Genomic DNA, 16,433 nt, shown 5'->3' with positions numbered 1-16,433 from the left:
GTACAATTTAATCAATTTGTGGGCTCAAGTTCGGGGGAAGTGGAGGAGGGGCGGCACCGGTGGTGCTGTGGTTGGGGCACATATGAAGATCTTTGTTTATTTCTAGTATATCACACTCTGCCTGAGGACCTGTGACATAGCCACTAGTTACAGCTGAGCTCCTTGGGAACTTGCCACACACTCCAATAGACCCAGGCAAGTGCGGCGCTGATACTTACAGTTTAGCTTCACACTGGTTTTTACAGGAGATGTACCGCTGAACCTGAGATTGATTGATGCCATAAATCGCCGTCCACGTAAAACTTCCACCGACCACGATTGTCCAGAAGGTGTGTCGTCTTAAGGGATCTGGGTCAAAGCTAAAGAGACATAACACAGTGGTGAGGGGCCATCGCCTAGAATTGCTTTAGTCTCTTGCTGGGGTAACGGGACAAGCAAAGTGCTATAGCTACCCTCACTAGAACACAATAGCTACAGCCAAGCCCTTTATAGTCCAGGGCATGAGTGCATGAGCTCAGCTATCAGTACAGTACAATACCAAGGGAGTGCTGCCTTGTTCAAGGGACCATTGACTCAATGTGACATTTGATTGTGGCCCTTTCTGCCTGTTCTGACAGTTCAGTTCAGGATGTTTAAATAAAGATTTGTATTTATATAGCACTTCTCACAACTTCAGGACATCCCACAGTGCTTTACAGCCAATTCAGTACTTTTGAAGTGTACTCCCCTGCTCTTCTTTGAATAGTGCCATGGGATCCATTATGTCCACATGAGAGAGCAGACAGGGCTTCGGCTTAACCTCTCATCCGAAAGATGGCACCTCCGACAGTGCAGCACTCCCTCAGCACTGTGCTGGAGTATCACCCTGGATTATGGACTCAAATATCTGGAGTGTGACTCGATCGTAGAAAACAATTTGAATATGATCAGGAATTTCTTGCGGTGTCGATACCACAAAAAACACTGATCATTTCTGCTGTTTTCTGTTTATGGGATATTGCCATAAGCAAATTGGCTGTTATATTTGCCGACACAACAACAGTCATTGAACTTCAAAATTATTAAATGTGTGATAAAACAAGGCATCATATCAACGTAGGTCTTTCTTTATTTCCCTTTATGTTACAATCATGGATGCCCATTAATATATAGCCTCCCTCAGTACCCTAACTGTCCCATTGTATACCCACTCAGTATCCTAACTCTCCCATTATATCCTTCCTCAGTACCCTAACTCACCCACTATATACCTACTCAGTACCCTAACTCTCCCATTGTATCCACCCTCAGTACCCAAACTCTCCCATTATATCTGTTATAGATGTAAACTTGTATTTACTCTGTACAGCCACCAGAGGGCTCATCCCTTGGAGTACCAACGGATCCCATAATCCCTTGGGAGTGCAGGTATTTAAGGAGGCCTCACAGGTTGGAAAGGCACCCTGGAGACTTGCAATAAAAGACAAAGGTCACATTTTACTTTGAACTCACAATGTTCAGCCTGACTCTTTCTCCATACATAACAACTGCCGATGAGATACAGATAGCTAACCCAAAGATGCAGAGTATGGTGGGCATCCTGGAGAAATTCTCGGAGGGAGATGATTGGGAAACTTTTGTGGAGCGACTCGACCAATACTTCGTGGCCAATGAGCTAGATGGAGAAGAGAACACTGCCAAACGAAGGGCGATCCTCTTCACCATCTGTGGGGTACTATATGGCCTCATGAAGAATCTGCTCACTCCAGCGAAACCCACGGAGAAATCATCCAAGAGCATTTGAACCCGAAGGAAAGCGTTCTGATGGCGAGGTACCAGTTCTATACCTACAAAAGGTCTGAAGGCAAGGAAGTGCCGAGTTATGTCGCCGAGCCAAGATACCTTGCAGGACATTGCGAATTTGAAGGACATTTGGAGCACATGCTCAGAGACTTTTTCGTACTTAGCATTGGCCATGAAACCATACTTCACAAACTTTTGACTGCAGAGACCTCAACCTTGAGTAAGGCCATAGCGATAGCCCAGGCGTTCATTGCCACTAGTGACAATACTAAGCAAATCTAGCAGCACTCAAGTGCTGCTACAAGTACTGTGAACAAAGTGATGTTGTTTTCGAATCGCAACATACAGGGCAGGTCACACATGCCTGCAGCTGCACGTCTGCAGATGTCTCAGAGTCCACCATCAAGGGTGATGAGTGCAGGGCCATTTACACCTTGTTGGTTAAGCGGAGGTGATCATCGTTTCCATTCATGCCGATTCAAAGGGTATGTTTGCAAGGGCTGTGAAACAATGGGACACCTCCAACGTATGTGCAGGCGAGCTGCAAGTCCTGTTAAACCTGCAAACCACCATGTTGCAGAGGAAGACAGATCCACGGAGGATCACGGAGGACCAGAGCCTCAGACCGAGGAGGCAGAGGTACATGGGGCGCATACATTCACCACGAATTGTCCCCTGATAATGCTGAATGTTGAACTAAATGGACTCCCGGTGTCAATGGAACTGGACAGGGGTGCGAGCCAGTCCATCATGGGCAAAAAGACTTTCGAAAGACTGTGGTGCAACAAGGCCTCAAGGCCAGTCTTAACTCCAATTCATACGAAACTAAGAACTTACACGAAAGAACTGATTCCTGTAATTGGCAGTGCTACCGTAAAGGTCACTTATGATGGAACGGTGCACAAGCTACCATTCTGGGTGGTACCGAACAATGGTCCCACACTGCTCAGCAGGAGCTGGCTGGGAAAGATCCGATGGAACTGGGACGACATCCGAGCGCTATCGCCCGCTGATGACATTTCGTGTGCCCAGGTCTTAAACAAGTTCCCTTCACTGTTCGAACCAGGCATTGGGAAATTTCAAGAAGCAAAAGTGAAGATCCACCTAATTCCGGGGGCGTGACCCATCCATCACAAAGCGAGGGCAGTACCGTACATGATGAGAGAAAGGGTAGAGATCGAGCTAGACCGGCTGCAACAAGAGTGCATCATTTCACTGATCGAGTTCAAAGAGTGGGCCAGCCCGATCGTTCCTGTCCTCAAGGGAGATGGCACCAACAGAATCTGTGGCGATTACAAAGTAACTATCAATCGTTTCTCCCTGCAGGACCAATACCCACTACCAAAGGCCAATGACCTCTTTGCAACGCTGGCAGCAGGAAAGACGTTCACGAAGCTGGATCTGACTTCAGCCTACATGACACAGGAACTGGAGGACTCATTGAAGGGTCTCACCTGCATCAACACGCACAGAGGTCTTTTTATTTATAACAGATGCCCATTTGGAATTCGATCAGCGGCGGTGATATTCCAGAGAAACATGGAAAACTTACTGAAGTCGGTCCCGCACATCGTGGTCTTCCAGGATGACATCTTGATCACAGGTTGGAACATAGTCGAGCAGCTGCAAAACCTGGAGGAGGTTCTTAGTCGACTCAACCGCGTGGGGCTCAGGTTAAAACGCTCAAAGTGCGTTTTCCTGGAGCCTGAAGTGGAGTTCTTGGGAAGGAGGATTGCAGCGGACGGCATCAGGCCCACCAACGCGTAGACGGAGGCAATCGAGAATGCACCGAGGCCACAGAGCGTGACGGAGCTGCAGTCGTTTCTTGGACTCCTGAACTACTTTGGTAACTTCTTACCGGGTCTCAGCACATTGTTAGAACCACTGCATGTCTTACGATGAAAAGGGGACGAATGGGATTGGGGTAAAAGCCAAGAAAATGCCTTTGTAAAAGCGAGAAAATTGTTATGCTCAAACAAATTGCTTGTGTTGTATGACCCATGTAAGCGTTTGGTACTAGCATGTGATGCGTCGTCATAGGGCATCGGGTGTGTGTATTGCAACAAGCTAATGATTTCGGGAAACTGCAACCAGTTGCTTATGCATCCAGGAGTCTGTCTAAGGCTGAGAGAGCCTATAGCATGATTGTGAAAGAAGCGTTAGCTATGGGGTAAAGAAAATGCATCAATACCTGTTTGGGCTAAAGTTCGAATTGGAAACTGACCATAAACCACTCATATCCCTGTTTTCCGAGAGTAAAGAGATAAATACCAACGCATTGGCCCGCATCCAGAGATGGGCGCTCACGTTGTCCGGATACAACTACACCATCCGCCACAGGTCCGGCATGGAAAACTGCGCCGATGCTCTCCGGAGACTGCCATTGCCCACCACGGGGGTGGAAATGGCACAGCCCGCAGATTTAGCCATGGTTATGGAAGCATTTGAGAGTGAGCAATCACCCGTCACATCAAAACCTGGACGAGCCAGGACCCCTTATTATCCCTAGTCAAAAGCTGTGTGCTTCGCAGGAACTGGTCCAGTGTGTGGAAATGCAGGACGAGATAAAGCTATTACAGCGGCGCAAAGATGAAATGTCAATACAGGCAGACTGCCTTCTGTTGGGCAATCGAGTAGTGGTTCCCAAGAAGGGCAGAGACACCCTCATCAATGACCTCCACAGTACCCACCGAGGTATCGTAATGATGAAAGCGATAGCCAGATCCCACATGTGGTGGCCCAGTATCGATGCGGACTTAAGAGTCCTGCATTCACAGGTGTAATACATGCTCGCAGTTAAGCAATATACCCAGGGAGGCGCCGCTAAGTTTATGGTTTTGGCCCTCTAAACCGTGGTCTAGGGTACACGTCGACTATGCAGGCCCGTTCTTGGGTAAAATATTCCATGTGGTTGTAGATGCGTACTCCAAGTGGATTGAATGTGAGATAATGTCGGCTAGCACGTCCGCTGTCACTACTGAAAGCCTGCGGGCCATGTTTGCCACACACGGCCTACCCGATGTCCTGGTGAGCGACAACGGGCCATGTTTTACCAGTGCTGAGTTCAAAGAATTCATGACCCGTAACGGGATTAAACATGTCACATCTGCCCCGTTTAAACCAACATCCAATGGTCAGGCAGAGAGAGCAGTGCAAACCATCAAGCAAGGCTTGACGAGGGTAACTGAAGGTTTGTTGCAGACTCGCCTATCCTGAGTTCTGCTTAGCTACCGTACGAGACCACACTCACTCACTGGGATCCCACCTGCTGAACTGCTCATGAAAAGAGCACTTAAGACAAGGCTCTCCTTAGTTCACCCTGATCTACATGAATAGGTAGAGAGCAGGCGGCTTCAACAAAGTACATACCATGATAGTGCAAATGTGTCACGTGAGATTGAAGTCAATGATCCTATATTCGTATTGAATTATGGACAAGGTCCCAAGTGGCTTCCCGGCACTGTCGTGGCCAAAGAGGAGAGCAGGGTGTTGCGGGTCAAACTCTCAAATGGACTCATTCACCGGAAACACTTGGACCAAATCAAACTCAGATTCACGGACTATCCTGAGCAACCCACCTTGGACCTACCTTTTTTGATCCCCCAACATACACACCAGTGGCAACCGGCACCACGGTTGACCACGAAGCAGAACCCATCATCCACAGCAGCCCAGCAGGACCCAACACACCAGGAGGCAGCCCAGCAAGGCCAGCTACACAGCAACCCAGCGAGGACCCAACAAATGATTCAAACACACCAGCTTTCACACCGAGACGATCAACCAGGGCAAGAAGGGCCCCAGATCGACTCACATTGTAAATAGTTACACTATTGACTTTGGGGGGGGGGGGGGCGCGGTGGCGGAGTGTTGTTATATATGTAAACTTGTATTTACTCTACAGCCACCAGTGGGCTCATCCGCTGGAGTTCCAAGGGATCCCATAATCCCTTGGGAGCACAGGTATTTAAGGAGGCCTCACAGGTTGGAGAGGCACACTGGAGACCTGCAACAAAAGACCAAGGTCACACTTTACTCTGAGCTCACACTGTTCAGTCTGACTCTTTCTCCATACATAACAATATCCACCCTCAGTACCCTAACTCTCCCAATATATACCCACTCAGTACCCTAACTCGCCCATTATATTCACCCTCAGTACCCTAACTCTCCCATTATATACCCACTCAGTACCCTAACTCACTCATTATATACTCCCTCTGTACCCTACCTCTCCCACTATATTCTCTCTCAGTACCCTAACTCTCCCACCCCGATGAATATATGGAATGGTCCTAAAGTGCTTAAGTAGTACAGTGCTCGTCAGATTAATCTGAATATGTTTTGCTCTCTGTTTTAAAACAATATGGGGTTATTTTAACTAAATCACGTTCCTTGAGAGAGCCTTGCTTGTTGCGAGTGTTTATCAGTAGTTTAGGCATGCTGTCTGTACCACCCTCTACCCATTCATCTAATGGACAGTGTCTGCTCCTGATTGATAGTGCTCCCTGTGTGAGAGGCTTACTGATAGTGGCTGCTATTATTTTCCTGGGTAAATTTGAAGTAACCTTCTGGGTTTCATTGTAATCATGTAAAAATGTTCTATATGTTTGTGAGGCACCTTCTCTCCACACTGGAGAGCTTGATCGTCTCTGCTCTTTCCCCAAAGCCAAGGCCATTAAGTTGTTCTTTTCACAGAAAAAATACATAAAATTGAAGAATTTGTTGTTCAAAATGAGTAAAAAAAACTTTAGGTAACTCCAAAATCCTAATTGATCAGAATCGATTTTGGCTTTATTGGGCTGAGCTTTACTTCATGAGACCCTGACACTAGCACACTGCTGTTCCTTGGAGTGCCTCTCATTACATATGCAGGGCTGGCTAACAGCAGTAAAACTGTTGGCCATTGGTTTACTGTCGCTAGGCAGGAAGGAAATCAAGTTGTACCATAGCATTTCAAAAGGGGAAAACATGTAGGAATTCTGGAACATACAGTGGAAGAGAAAGTAAGGAGGAGCAGCCTCTTGGGGGAGGGGTGATCAGCAGATGAAGCAAGAAACACACTCCCAGACAGACAGCTACAAGTCAAAGTACTGGCACTGCCTGTTACTAACTCACTCCCAGACAGGTACAAATCTGACTGCAAAATCATCGAACCCTTATGATGAAGCTATTGTCCTCTCCTCGCCAGGATATTCCCAACCCCCAAAGGTAAGAATCAGAGTCGTACTCCCAGAAGTTGAGTCTCCCTCCATGATATGAGATATTCCAGATCCGTTCGAAGCTTCCTTGGACCACCACGCCTCGGATTATCACCGCCAAAAACCCAGAGATCATAATTCCCATCTGGAACACATCAGTCCATATCACGGCTTTCAGACCACCCTAAAAACACAAGAGGTGGTGAGCAGGGCATCCATTATATCTGGTATCTAAACAGAAAGTGCAGGTCAGTCAACTTCTGATCATCTTTCTGAGAACATGATATGCACGTATGTGCCGTGCCTCCAGATGGAACCGCATACATGCCATTACATGTGCTTTCCCTGGGTAATCTAGGGAAAGCACTAACAAAGCAATCACATGTGTGGAACTTCTTCCCCTATCAAATCAAAATGGTGGATGTGTGTGACTTTGCCATAGATGAATAAAAACTAATATCCCACATGTTATATCACTCTATTCACACTTTGTGATCTGTGTCAATTTCAGGGAGGGGGGTATTTTTTTCATCATACATGGAGTGTGATAGCTTTCATAAAATGGCACAGAAGAGATTTAGGAAAGCTCATTGCATTGATTCCTGATAAGCATGGCTTTTCTGATTAGGCACCCCACAATCTTCCAATCAGATGAACCTATGAACTTTCCATTCGCACCGACCCAATTTTCCACCATTAGTTCAAGAGGGACAGGAAGCACCCGGACAATTTAGCGCAATTCCACCCAAAGGATGCTGGGTTGTTTCGTTTTCTTGCCCATTGTCATCTTTATTCACTTATTACACCAAATATTTTCTCATGTTTGGTGTCACCAGCCTCAGACCTCATATCCCCTATGATCTGCAGCGTGCACCTTCCTGGCCAATACCTAGGTAAACAATAGTGAGCTGTAGCAATCGTAACTTGGATAGCAGCAGCTGCTATGTGATTCTCCTGTATCACCAAATAGTAGACTGGATAAACATAATAAAACATAAGCATTGGAGCAGGATTAGGCCATATGGCCCCTCGAGTCTGCTCCATCATTCAATAGATCATGGCTGATCTTTTATATCAACTCCACTTTCCTGATCCCCATTTCCCTTGATTCGCTTAGTGTCCAAAAATCTATCTATCTCTATCTTGAATGTACTCATCGACTGAGGATCCACAGCCCTCTGGGGTAGAGAATTTCAAAGATTCACAAACCTCTGAGTGAAGACATTTCTCCTCCTGGAAACCCCATAAGTATGAATGGGAATATCTCCAAAAATACCTCTACACTTCAAATAATTTTTTAAAAATCACATAATTAAAATGAATTAAAGTGCCATTTAATTAAACATTTAAAACAAAATGTAAATTAAGGTCAAAAAATAAACTTACCTTATTTCACAGGATTTTGAATGTATAAATTAATGATTTACTTAAATTAGTGAAAAGGTATATTTTTCTGTTTTTTAAAACTCTTACATTGGTAAAATCACACCTTGAAACTTGCTTTTGCCAAGAATAATAATTTCACTGTCATTCGCTGGGCAGAAGTTGGGAAAATAGTCTAACTTTCTGTCCGTGGATGCCCTTTTCCCGGGGATGCGCATGCCTAAACCCGGAACTTGCACGGCCCCTGCGGGCGAGTGCACACCTCGTACACAGTCAAATTATGGCCCAGCCCTACATTCCTTGAAATACAAGATGACAAAGACTCAAACTCAGTTTGGCCCTAAGCTTGGACCTTTAAACAGAAGTGCACTTACTGAACCTTCACACCTGTCTAACCATCTCAGGCCCACACTTACTGAATCTTCACACCTGCCTAACCATCTCTGGCCAGGCCCACACTTACTGTTCCTGTTGGAAATCGGTGGTTAGTGGTATGCCACAGGGATCGGTGCTGGGACAACTGTTTACAATATACATAGATGACCTGGAAGAGGGGATGGAGTGTAGTGTAACAAAATTTGCAGATGACACAAAGATTAGTGGGAAAGCGGGTTGTGTAGAGGACACAGAAAAGCTGCAAAGAGATTTAGATAGGTTAAACGAATGGGCTAAGGTTTGGCAGATGGAATACAATGTCGGAAAGTGTGAGGTCATCCACCTTGGGTAAAAAAAACAGTAAAAGGGAATATTATTTGAATGGGGAGAAATTACAACATGCTGCGGTGCAGAGGGACCTGGGGGTCCTTGTGCATGAATCCCAAAAAGTTAGTTTGCAGGTGCAGCAGGTAATCAGGAAGGCGAATGGAATGTTGGCCTTCATTGCAAGAGGGATGGAGTACAAAAGTAGGGAGGTCCTGCTGCAACTGTATAGGGTATTGGTGAGGCTGCACCTGGAGTACTGCGTGCAGTTTTGGTCACCATACTTAAGGAAGGATATACTCGCTTTGGAGGGTGTACAGAGACGATTCACGAGGCTGATTCCGGAGATGAGGGGGTTACCTTATGATGATAGATTGAGTAGACTGGGTCTTTACTCGTTGGAGTTCAGAAGGATGAGGGGTGATCTTATAGAAACATTTAAAATAATGAAAGGGATAGACAAGATAGAGGCAGAGAGGTTGTTTCCACTGGTCGGGGAGACTAGTACTAGGGGACACAACCTCAAAATACAGGGAGCCAATTTAAAACCGAGTTGAGAAGGAATTTCTTCTCCCAGAGGGTTGTGAATCTGTGGAATTCTCTGCCCAAGGAAGCAGTTGAGGCTAGCTCATTGAATGTATTCAAGTCACAGATAGAAAGATTTTGAACCAATAAGGGAATTAAGGGTTACGGGGAGCGGGCGGGTAAGTGGAGATGAGTCCACGGCCAGATCAGCCATGATCTTGTTGAATGGCGGAGCAGGCTCGAGGGGCTAGATGGCCGACTCCTGTTCCTAATTCTTATGTTCTTATGAACCTTCACACCTGCCTAACCATCTCAGGCCAGGCCCGCACTTACTGAACCTTCACACCTGCCTAACCATCTCAGGCCAGGCCCGCACTTACTGAACCTTCACACCTGCCTAACCATCTCTGGACAGGCCGACACTTACTGAACCTTCACACCTGCCTAATCATCTCAGGCCAGGCCCACACTTACTGAACCTTCACACCTGCTTAACCATCTCTGGACAGGCCGACACTTACTGAACCTTCACACCTGCCTAACCATCTCAGGCCAGGCCCGCACTTATTGAACCTTCACACCTGCCTAACCATCTCAGGCCAGGCCCACACTTATTGAACCTTCACACCTGCCTAACCATCTCTGGACAGGCCCGCACTTACTGAACCTTCACACCTGCTTAATCATCTCAGGCCAGGCCCGCACTTACTGAACCTTCACACCTGCTTAACCATCTCTGGACAGGCCGACACTTACTGAACCTTCACACCTGCCTAACCATCCCTGGACAGGCCGACACTTACTGAACCTTCACATCTGCCTAACCATCTCAGGCCAGGCCCGCACTTATTGAACCTTCACACCTGCCTAACCATCTCAGGCCAGGCCCACACTTATTGGGCCCAAAACACCACAGACCATCCAGCTCAGTTTAAATATCAGGATATGCCACTGGAGAACTTTGGCGCTGATCTTGACAAAAGTATAATCTGAGTAGGCACCGAGACCATCAGGGATGCACCTCAAGTTCCGTCAAGTGGGAGAAGGCTTCAAAAAATGATGGAGAGGTTGCTAGGATCAGAGCGGATACCCCTCTCCCAGGAAAGTATTGTTTCATGGCCTTTTGGTTCCATTTATAAAGAGGCCATGAAAAACAGGAAACATGTTTACATGTTTGGGGCTCCAGGCCTGATTTTTTTTTGTGACCTCCTCCCATGGAAACCCAACCATTTCTCTCTCCTTTGCTAAAGCTCATTGAGGAAGTTTTGACTTCTGTATCGCTGAAATTGTGTGCTCTTCTTTTCTGCCTCTTCACAATGACCTGATTTCCTCTTTGACTGCCTCTGCCAGATCATTCAGTGAAAGATATTCTTGGAAAGTGGCATAACATCACACTTGAGCTATCCATTACATCAGTGGTTGCATATCTCAGAGATCCTGCAATGGTCCATACCTCAGCTAAACCACAAAATTCCCATATACCTGCACAAAATATATGCACCAATAAATCTCCACCAAACACCCCCCCACCAACACCCTCCACCGACACCTCCCCACCGACACCCTCCCCACCGACACCCTCCCCACCGACACCCTCCCCACCGACACCCTCCCCACCGACACCCTCCCCACCGACACCCTCCCCACCGACACCCTCCCCACCGACACCCTCCCCCACCGACACCCTCCACCGACACCCCCCCCACCGACACTCCCCCAACACCCCCCCACCAACAACCCTCAACTCAAGTCCACCAACTCCTCACCCAGACACACACCCCTAGCAACACCCCCCCACAATACCCCCACCAAACACCCCAACAACACCCGGCGCCAACACACAAGCACCAACACCCAACACACCCATAACCCCCAAAACACCCCAAGACCCCCAAAACCCTACCCAATAACCCCCAACACATTCCCACACCAACCCCGCAACATCCCCGACACACACTCCAACTGCACTTCTCCACTCCCCAAAACATTCTAACACCCCTCCCAAAAAAAACATAAAAACACCCCACAACACAACCCCCAATGCACACACACACCACAACCATACTCCAACCCACGCCAAACAACAACCCCAACATCCCCACACCCACCAGCCCAAACACACCCCCCAACACCCCTCAAAACCCCTCCAACAGCACCCCCACACACCTCCCAAAACCCCTTCAACACACACCCCCAACCACCCAGTAAATCACACACCAACACACCCCAACTGCCCTAACGCCTCCCCAAATCACATCTCAACCCCTGAACATGCCCCCAACACCTCCCCATCACACACCCCAACACCTCCCCAGCACCTCCCCAACACACCCCAACCACCCGAACACCTCCCCAATTCAGACCTCAACACCCAACGCCCACCGCAACACATCCCCAACCAACTGCCAACACATCCCCACAATCCCCAACACTCCCCCAACACCCCCCTCAACACACACCCTCAACACAACTCCCAACCTGCCCAACACACATCCCCCACCAACACCCCCCAAAACACCCGAAACACACCCCCATGAACAGAGCTTAACCAGTAGATGTGAACCGGACCAACATAGATACACTAACACAACTGCATGAACACTTCTGCACCAACCTCGCTCCAAGAACTACCTCCAATGCAACCCCACCACCTGCCTCCCCAATGCACTTTTTCCAATACCTACATTTGTGCCAGCACACCTGCACTAACCCACCTGTACCAACACATCTCTATCAAGACATTTGTATCATACACTTATACTTATGTATTTGCACCAAGATACGTGTCCAAAAATACCCATAGAAACACACCAAAACATACCTATATATCTTTGCCAGCACAAATGTATGGCCCACTTGCACCAACACAATTCGAGCACACATGCACTAACAAAAATGTATCAATATAACCAGAGTAAACTTACCAGAGTACAGTAAAGGGTGCAAACAAGACCTGTTGCAACAAGAACTCCCCAGAGATCAAATCCAGTTACTGATAAAAATAAGAGTTGCATAGGATTACATAGGATATACAGCACAGAAACAGGCCATTTCAGGCCGACATTTATGCGGCACTCGAGTCTCCTCCTGTCTTTCCTCATCTAAATCTATCAGCATAACCCTTTATTCCCTTCTCCCTCATACGCTTCTCTGGCTTCCCCTTAAATGCATCTATACTATTCGCTTCAACCACTCCCTGTGGTAGAGAGTTCCACATTCTCATCACGCTTTGTGTAAAGAAGTTTCTTCTGAATTTCCGATTGGATTTTTTGGTGACTATCTTATATTGATGGCCTCTAGTTATGCTCTTCCCCACAAGTGGTAACATTGGCCCAGAAATTCCTGCCTCCCGGTTCCATACGGAGTGTGTACGAACTAGGGAAGGTGCCGCAAAAGCCTGTTTTCAGCGCACAATGCACATGCACTGAAAACCGATCTGTTAAGCTGGAGCTTGACAGATCCTCCATATATCGGGAGTGAGGACATTTGCAAGGGCAAGATTGCGGTATTGAACCATATCTTGCCCAGCAAATGTCCTGAAAACTCTTGCGCCTGATAAAAGCAGGTGCATAGCCTACTTTTACAAGCGTAAGAGTTTTAAAATGCACAAAGACATTTTAAAATAAAATTATAAAAACACATTTTATTGTTAAAAACCCTCCCCACTATGGTAAGTTTATTTTAAACCATAATTTAAAAAACGTTTTTAAAAAATCGGAACAATATATATTTTTTATAATACATAAATAACTTTAATTTAAATTAATAAAAATATGTGGTGTATTTTTTCTATTTTTGTTTAGTGTTTTGGATGTTTGGGGAGGGGGTTCTCATTCATAATAATGGGAACTCCAACTTACGCAGTTTCCATTATTATGAATGGGAACATACTTTACCTTGATTAGCTGCCCAGCGCCATGTGACTGCAGCTCCAGCCCAGCGCACGTCCTGACGTGCACGCGCTGCGATGCGCACTCAGTGGAGGCCTCAGGACCGGGAACTTGCATGGGTGTAGCAGCTTCAGGTAAGTGCGCATCTTTTTTCATTTTTTCCCTCGATCAACCGCAGGAAGCAGCCGACTGGGATTTCTGGGCCATTTTCTCTCTGTATCCACTCTATTAAAATCTGTCATAAATTAAAGACCTCTATTAAGTCACACCTCAGCCTTCTTTTTTCAAGAGAAATGAGACCCAGCCTGTTCATCCTTTCCTGATATGTATACCCTCGCATTTCAGGTATCTCCCTTGTAAACCTTCTCTGCACCCTCTCCAGTGCTTCTATATCCTTTTTATAATATGGCGACCAGAACTGTACGCATTACTCTAAGTATGGTCTAACCAAGGTCCGATACAGGTTTAGCATAACTTCCCTACTTTTCAATTCTATACCTCTAGAAATAATCCCGAGTGCTTAGTTTGCTTTTTATGGTCTTGCTAACCTGTGTCGCAACTTTTAGCGATTATTTGTACTCCGAGTTCCCTTTGTTCCTCTATCCCACCTAGACTCACCCTCCAAGTAATAAGTGACCTCCCTATTCTTCCTACCAAAATGTAATTCCTCACATGTACCTGTGTTGAACTTCATTTGCCAATTATATCCTATTCTGCAAGTTTATTCATGTCCTCCTCAGTAATGACTCTTGCCCCCATTTGGTGTCATCCGCAAATTTGGAAGTGTTTTTGATTCCAAAATCATTTATATAAATTGTGAACAGCAGTGCTCCCAGCACTGATCCTTGTGGAACACCAATGCCCACCTTCTGCCACTATGAATAGCTATCATTTACCTCTACTCTCTGCAACTTAGTTTTCTAACTTAGTGCAAAGAATTAATCTACTTTAATGCAGCAATATTTTTACCGTATAAAATTAATATATTTAGAAAATAATTAATGAATTGGTCCTAATGCCAGAGGTAGAGGGCAAGATGGAAACAGTGAGAGAAATAAAAGCAGATAAGCAGACTAAGAGGCAAGCAATAGTGTGTAAAACAAATAGAGGCAAAGGCAGGAAAATAGAGAGATACACAGAGATGAATGCAGACAGAAAGACAGAGAGAAAGAAAGACAGAGAGATACACAGAGAAACATTGGGAGATACAGAATGAAAGTAAGAGAATGTAAAACACAGACATGTGGAGACAGAAGCAGACAGAAAGTTAGGGGCAGAGAGCGATATAGAAACAGATGGGAAAACAGAGGCAGAAACTGATCAAAACAAAAAAGGTCAGAATTAGTGAGCGAAAGACGGAAAAAGACAAAAAGGACAGAAAAACATATGGAGAGATAGAAAAAGGCAGACAGAAATATTTTAGAGAATGAGGGGCCAATAATGCAATCTTTGGTTCATGGGCATCAGGTCACTGCTTATTGCTTTAGTTGTTCTGGAACATGAGGGCAGCTCAGTTCCCTGTGCATATAGAGCACATTAATACACCCGACAAATACCTGAGGCACTCAGAGCTTGTATGTAAGATTATAGATATGGATTTTATTATTATTTTAATACAGATGAAAAACAGAACAAAAATGTAGGCTGAATTGTCTTAAACTGCGTACGCAAATCCTATCGCTTGATCATAATGACACTGATAACAGAGGAAGCAAAGGTTGATGAGATGACAATGTAACAGAATGTCAGGGCTGAAGACATTGCACTCTGGAAGGATAGGCACATGTAGATTACTAAACAGAATAAGCTCATTGGCATTATATAGAATTATATAATATTGAGCTAAGTTAAAACACACTCGAGAGAAAAACAGTTGAAAGAGACAGAATTTTATCACAGCAGGGGGAATTTGAAGAAGGAACATTGCTTGCCAGGAAGAGAAGAGGAAACATTCCTTTGTCATAAACTTGCATTTATATAGTGCCTTTAATGCTGTATAACACTCAAGGCACTTCACAGGAATGTTATCAAAGAAAATATGACAACGAGACACATAAGGAGATGTTAGGACAGGTAACTAGAATCTTGGTCAAAGAGGTAGGTTTTAAGGAGCGCCATAAAAGGACATCAGGAGTAACAGCTAATAAAATAAACAGCAGCTGTTGTGTGGACAGGATGTAGAATGATATGTGATACCCACATTTGTCCTATGTAAAAAAAAAAAATGGCCTAGAAATCCCAGTCGAGGTCTTCCTGCGGGCAAATAACTGGAAAAAGGAAAAAAAATGCGCACTTACTTGTTCCTGCTGCGCCTGCTCGAGATCCCGATCCTGAGGCCTTCACTCCCTGCGCATAGGAGCGCGTGCTCGTTGGGACGTCCGGAAGCTGGAGCTGGAGTCACATGGCTCTGGGCAGCCAATCAAGGTACAGTATCTTCTCATTCATAATAATTGGAACTCCGTAAGTTGGAGTTCCCATTATTATGAACGAGAAGCCTCCCAAACACCCAAAACACTAATAAAAAATAGAAAATATACACTACATAGTTAAGATTCATTTAAATTAAAGTTATTAATGTCATTAAAAAAAATCCATCCGATTTTTAAAAAAAGTTTTTAAAATTATGCTATACAATAAACTTACCGTAATAGGGAGAGTTGTTAACAATAAAATGTGTTTTTATAACTTTATTTTAAAATGTTTTTGTGCATTTTTAAATACTTGCACCAGTAACAGTAGGCTATACACCTGCTTTTATCAGGCGCAAGAATTTTGAGGACATTTACTGGGCAAGATATGCGTAAATCCCGCAATCTTGCCCAGCTTGACAAATCGGAAAAGCCGATTGTCTGTAGAAACTTCGTACGGACCTGGGGAGGCCGGGATTTCTGCCCCTAGAAGAATGCAACTCACCAAAGCTCGATTGAAACGTTAGCTACTTTCAAGGTGAGGT

The 16,433-nt window shown here is 45.5% G+C and overlaps 1 protein-coding gene across 11 annotated transcripts in view; it reads right to left on the bottom strand.

Moving 5' to 3' along the window:
* LOC139227771 (sodium-coupled monocarboxylate transporter 1-like) overlaps positions 1-16,433 on the bottom strand; it is a 100,801-nt gene that overhangs the window by 61,545 nt on the left and 22,823 nt on the right. For 10 of the 11 annotated variants that reach the window (XM_070858793.1, XM_070858784.1, XM_070858786.1 and 7 more), the window contains 3 exons: positions 12,515-12,582; positions 7,013-7,167; positions 219-359 (listed from right to left, as the gene is read on the bottom strand). In XM_070858793.1, coding sequence (XP_070714894.1) covers positions 219-359; positions 7,013-7,167; positions 12,515-12,582 — 364 coding nt within the window. The remainder of the gene's footprint in view (positions 1-218; positions 360-7,012; positions 7,168-12,514; positions 12,583-16,433) is intronic. The other variant, XM_070858790.1, reaches the window with a different exon arrangement.

This window comes from Pristiophorus japonicus, chromosome 17, assembly GCF_044704955.1.
Source record: "Pristiophorus japonicus isolate sPriJap1 chromosome 17, sPriJap1.hap1, whole genome shotgun sequence".
In the NCBI taxonomy this organism is placed as follows: Eukaryota; Metazoa; Chordata; class Chondrichthyes; family Pristiophoridae; genus Pristiophorus; species Pristiophorus japonicus.
The sequence above is the reverse complement of the archived record's forward strand: the minus strand, read 5'-3'. Positions and strand labels throughout refer to the sequence as shown.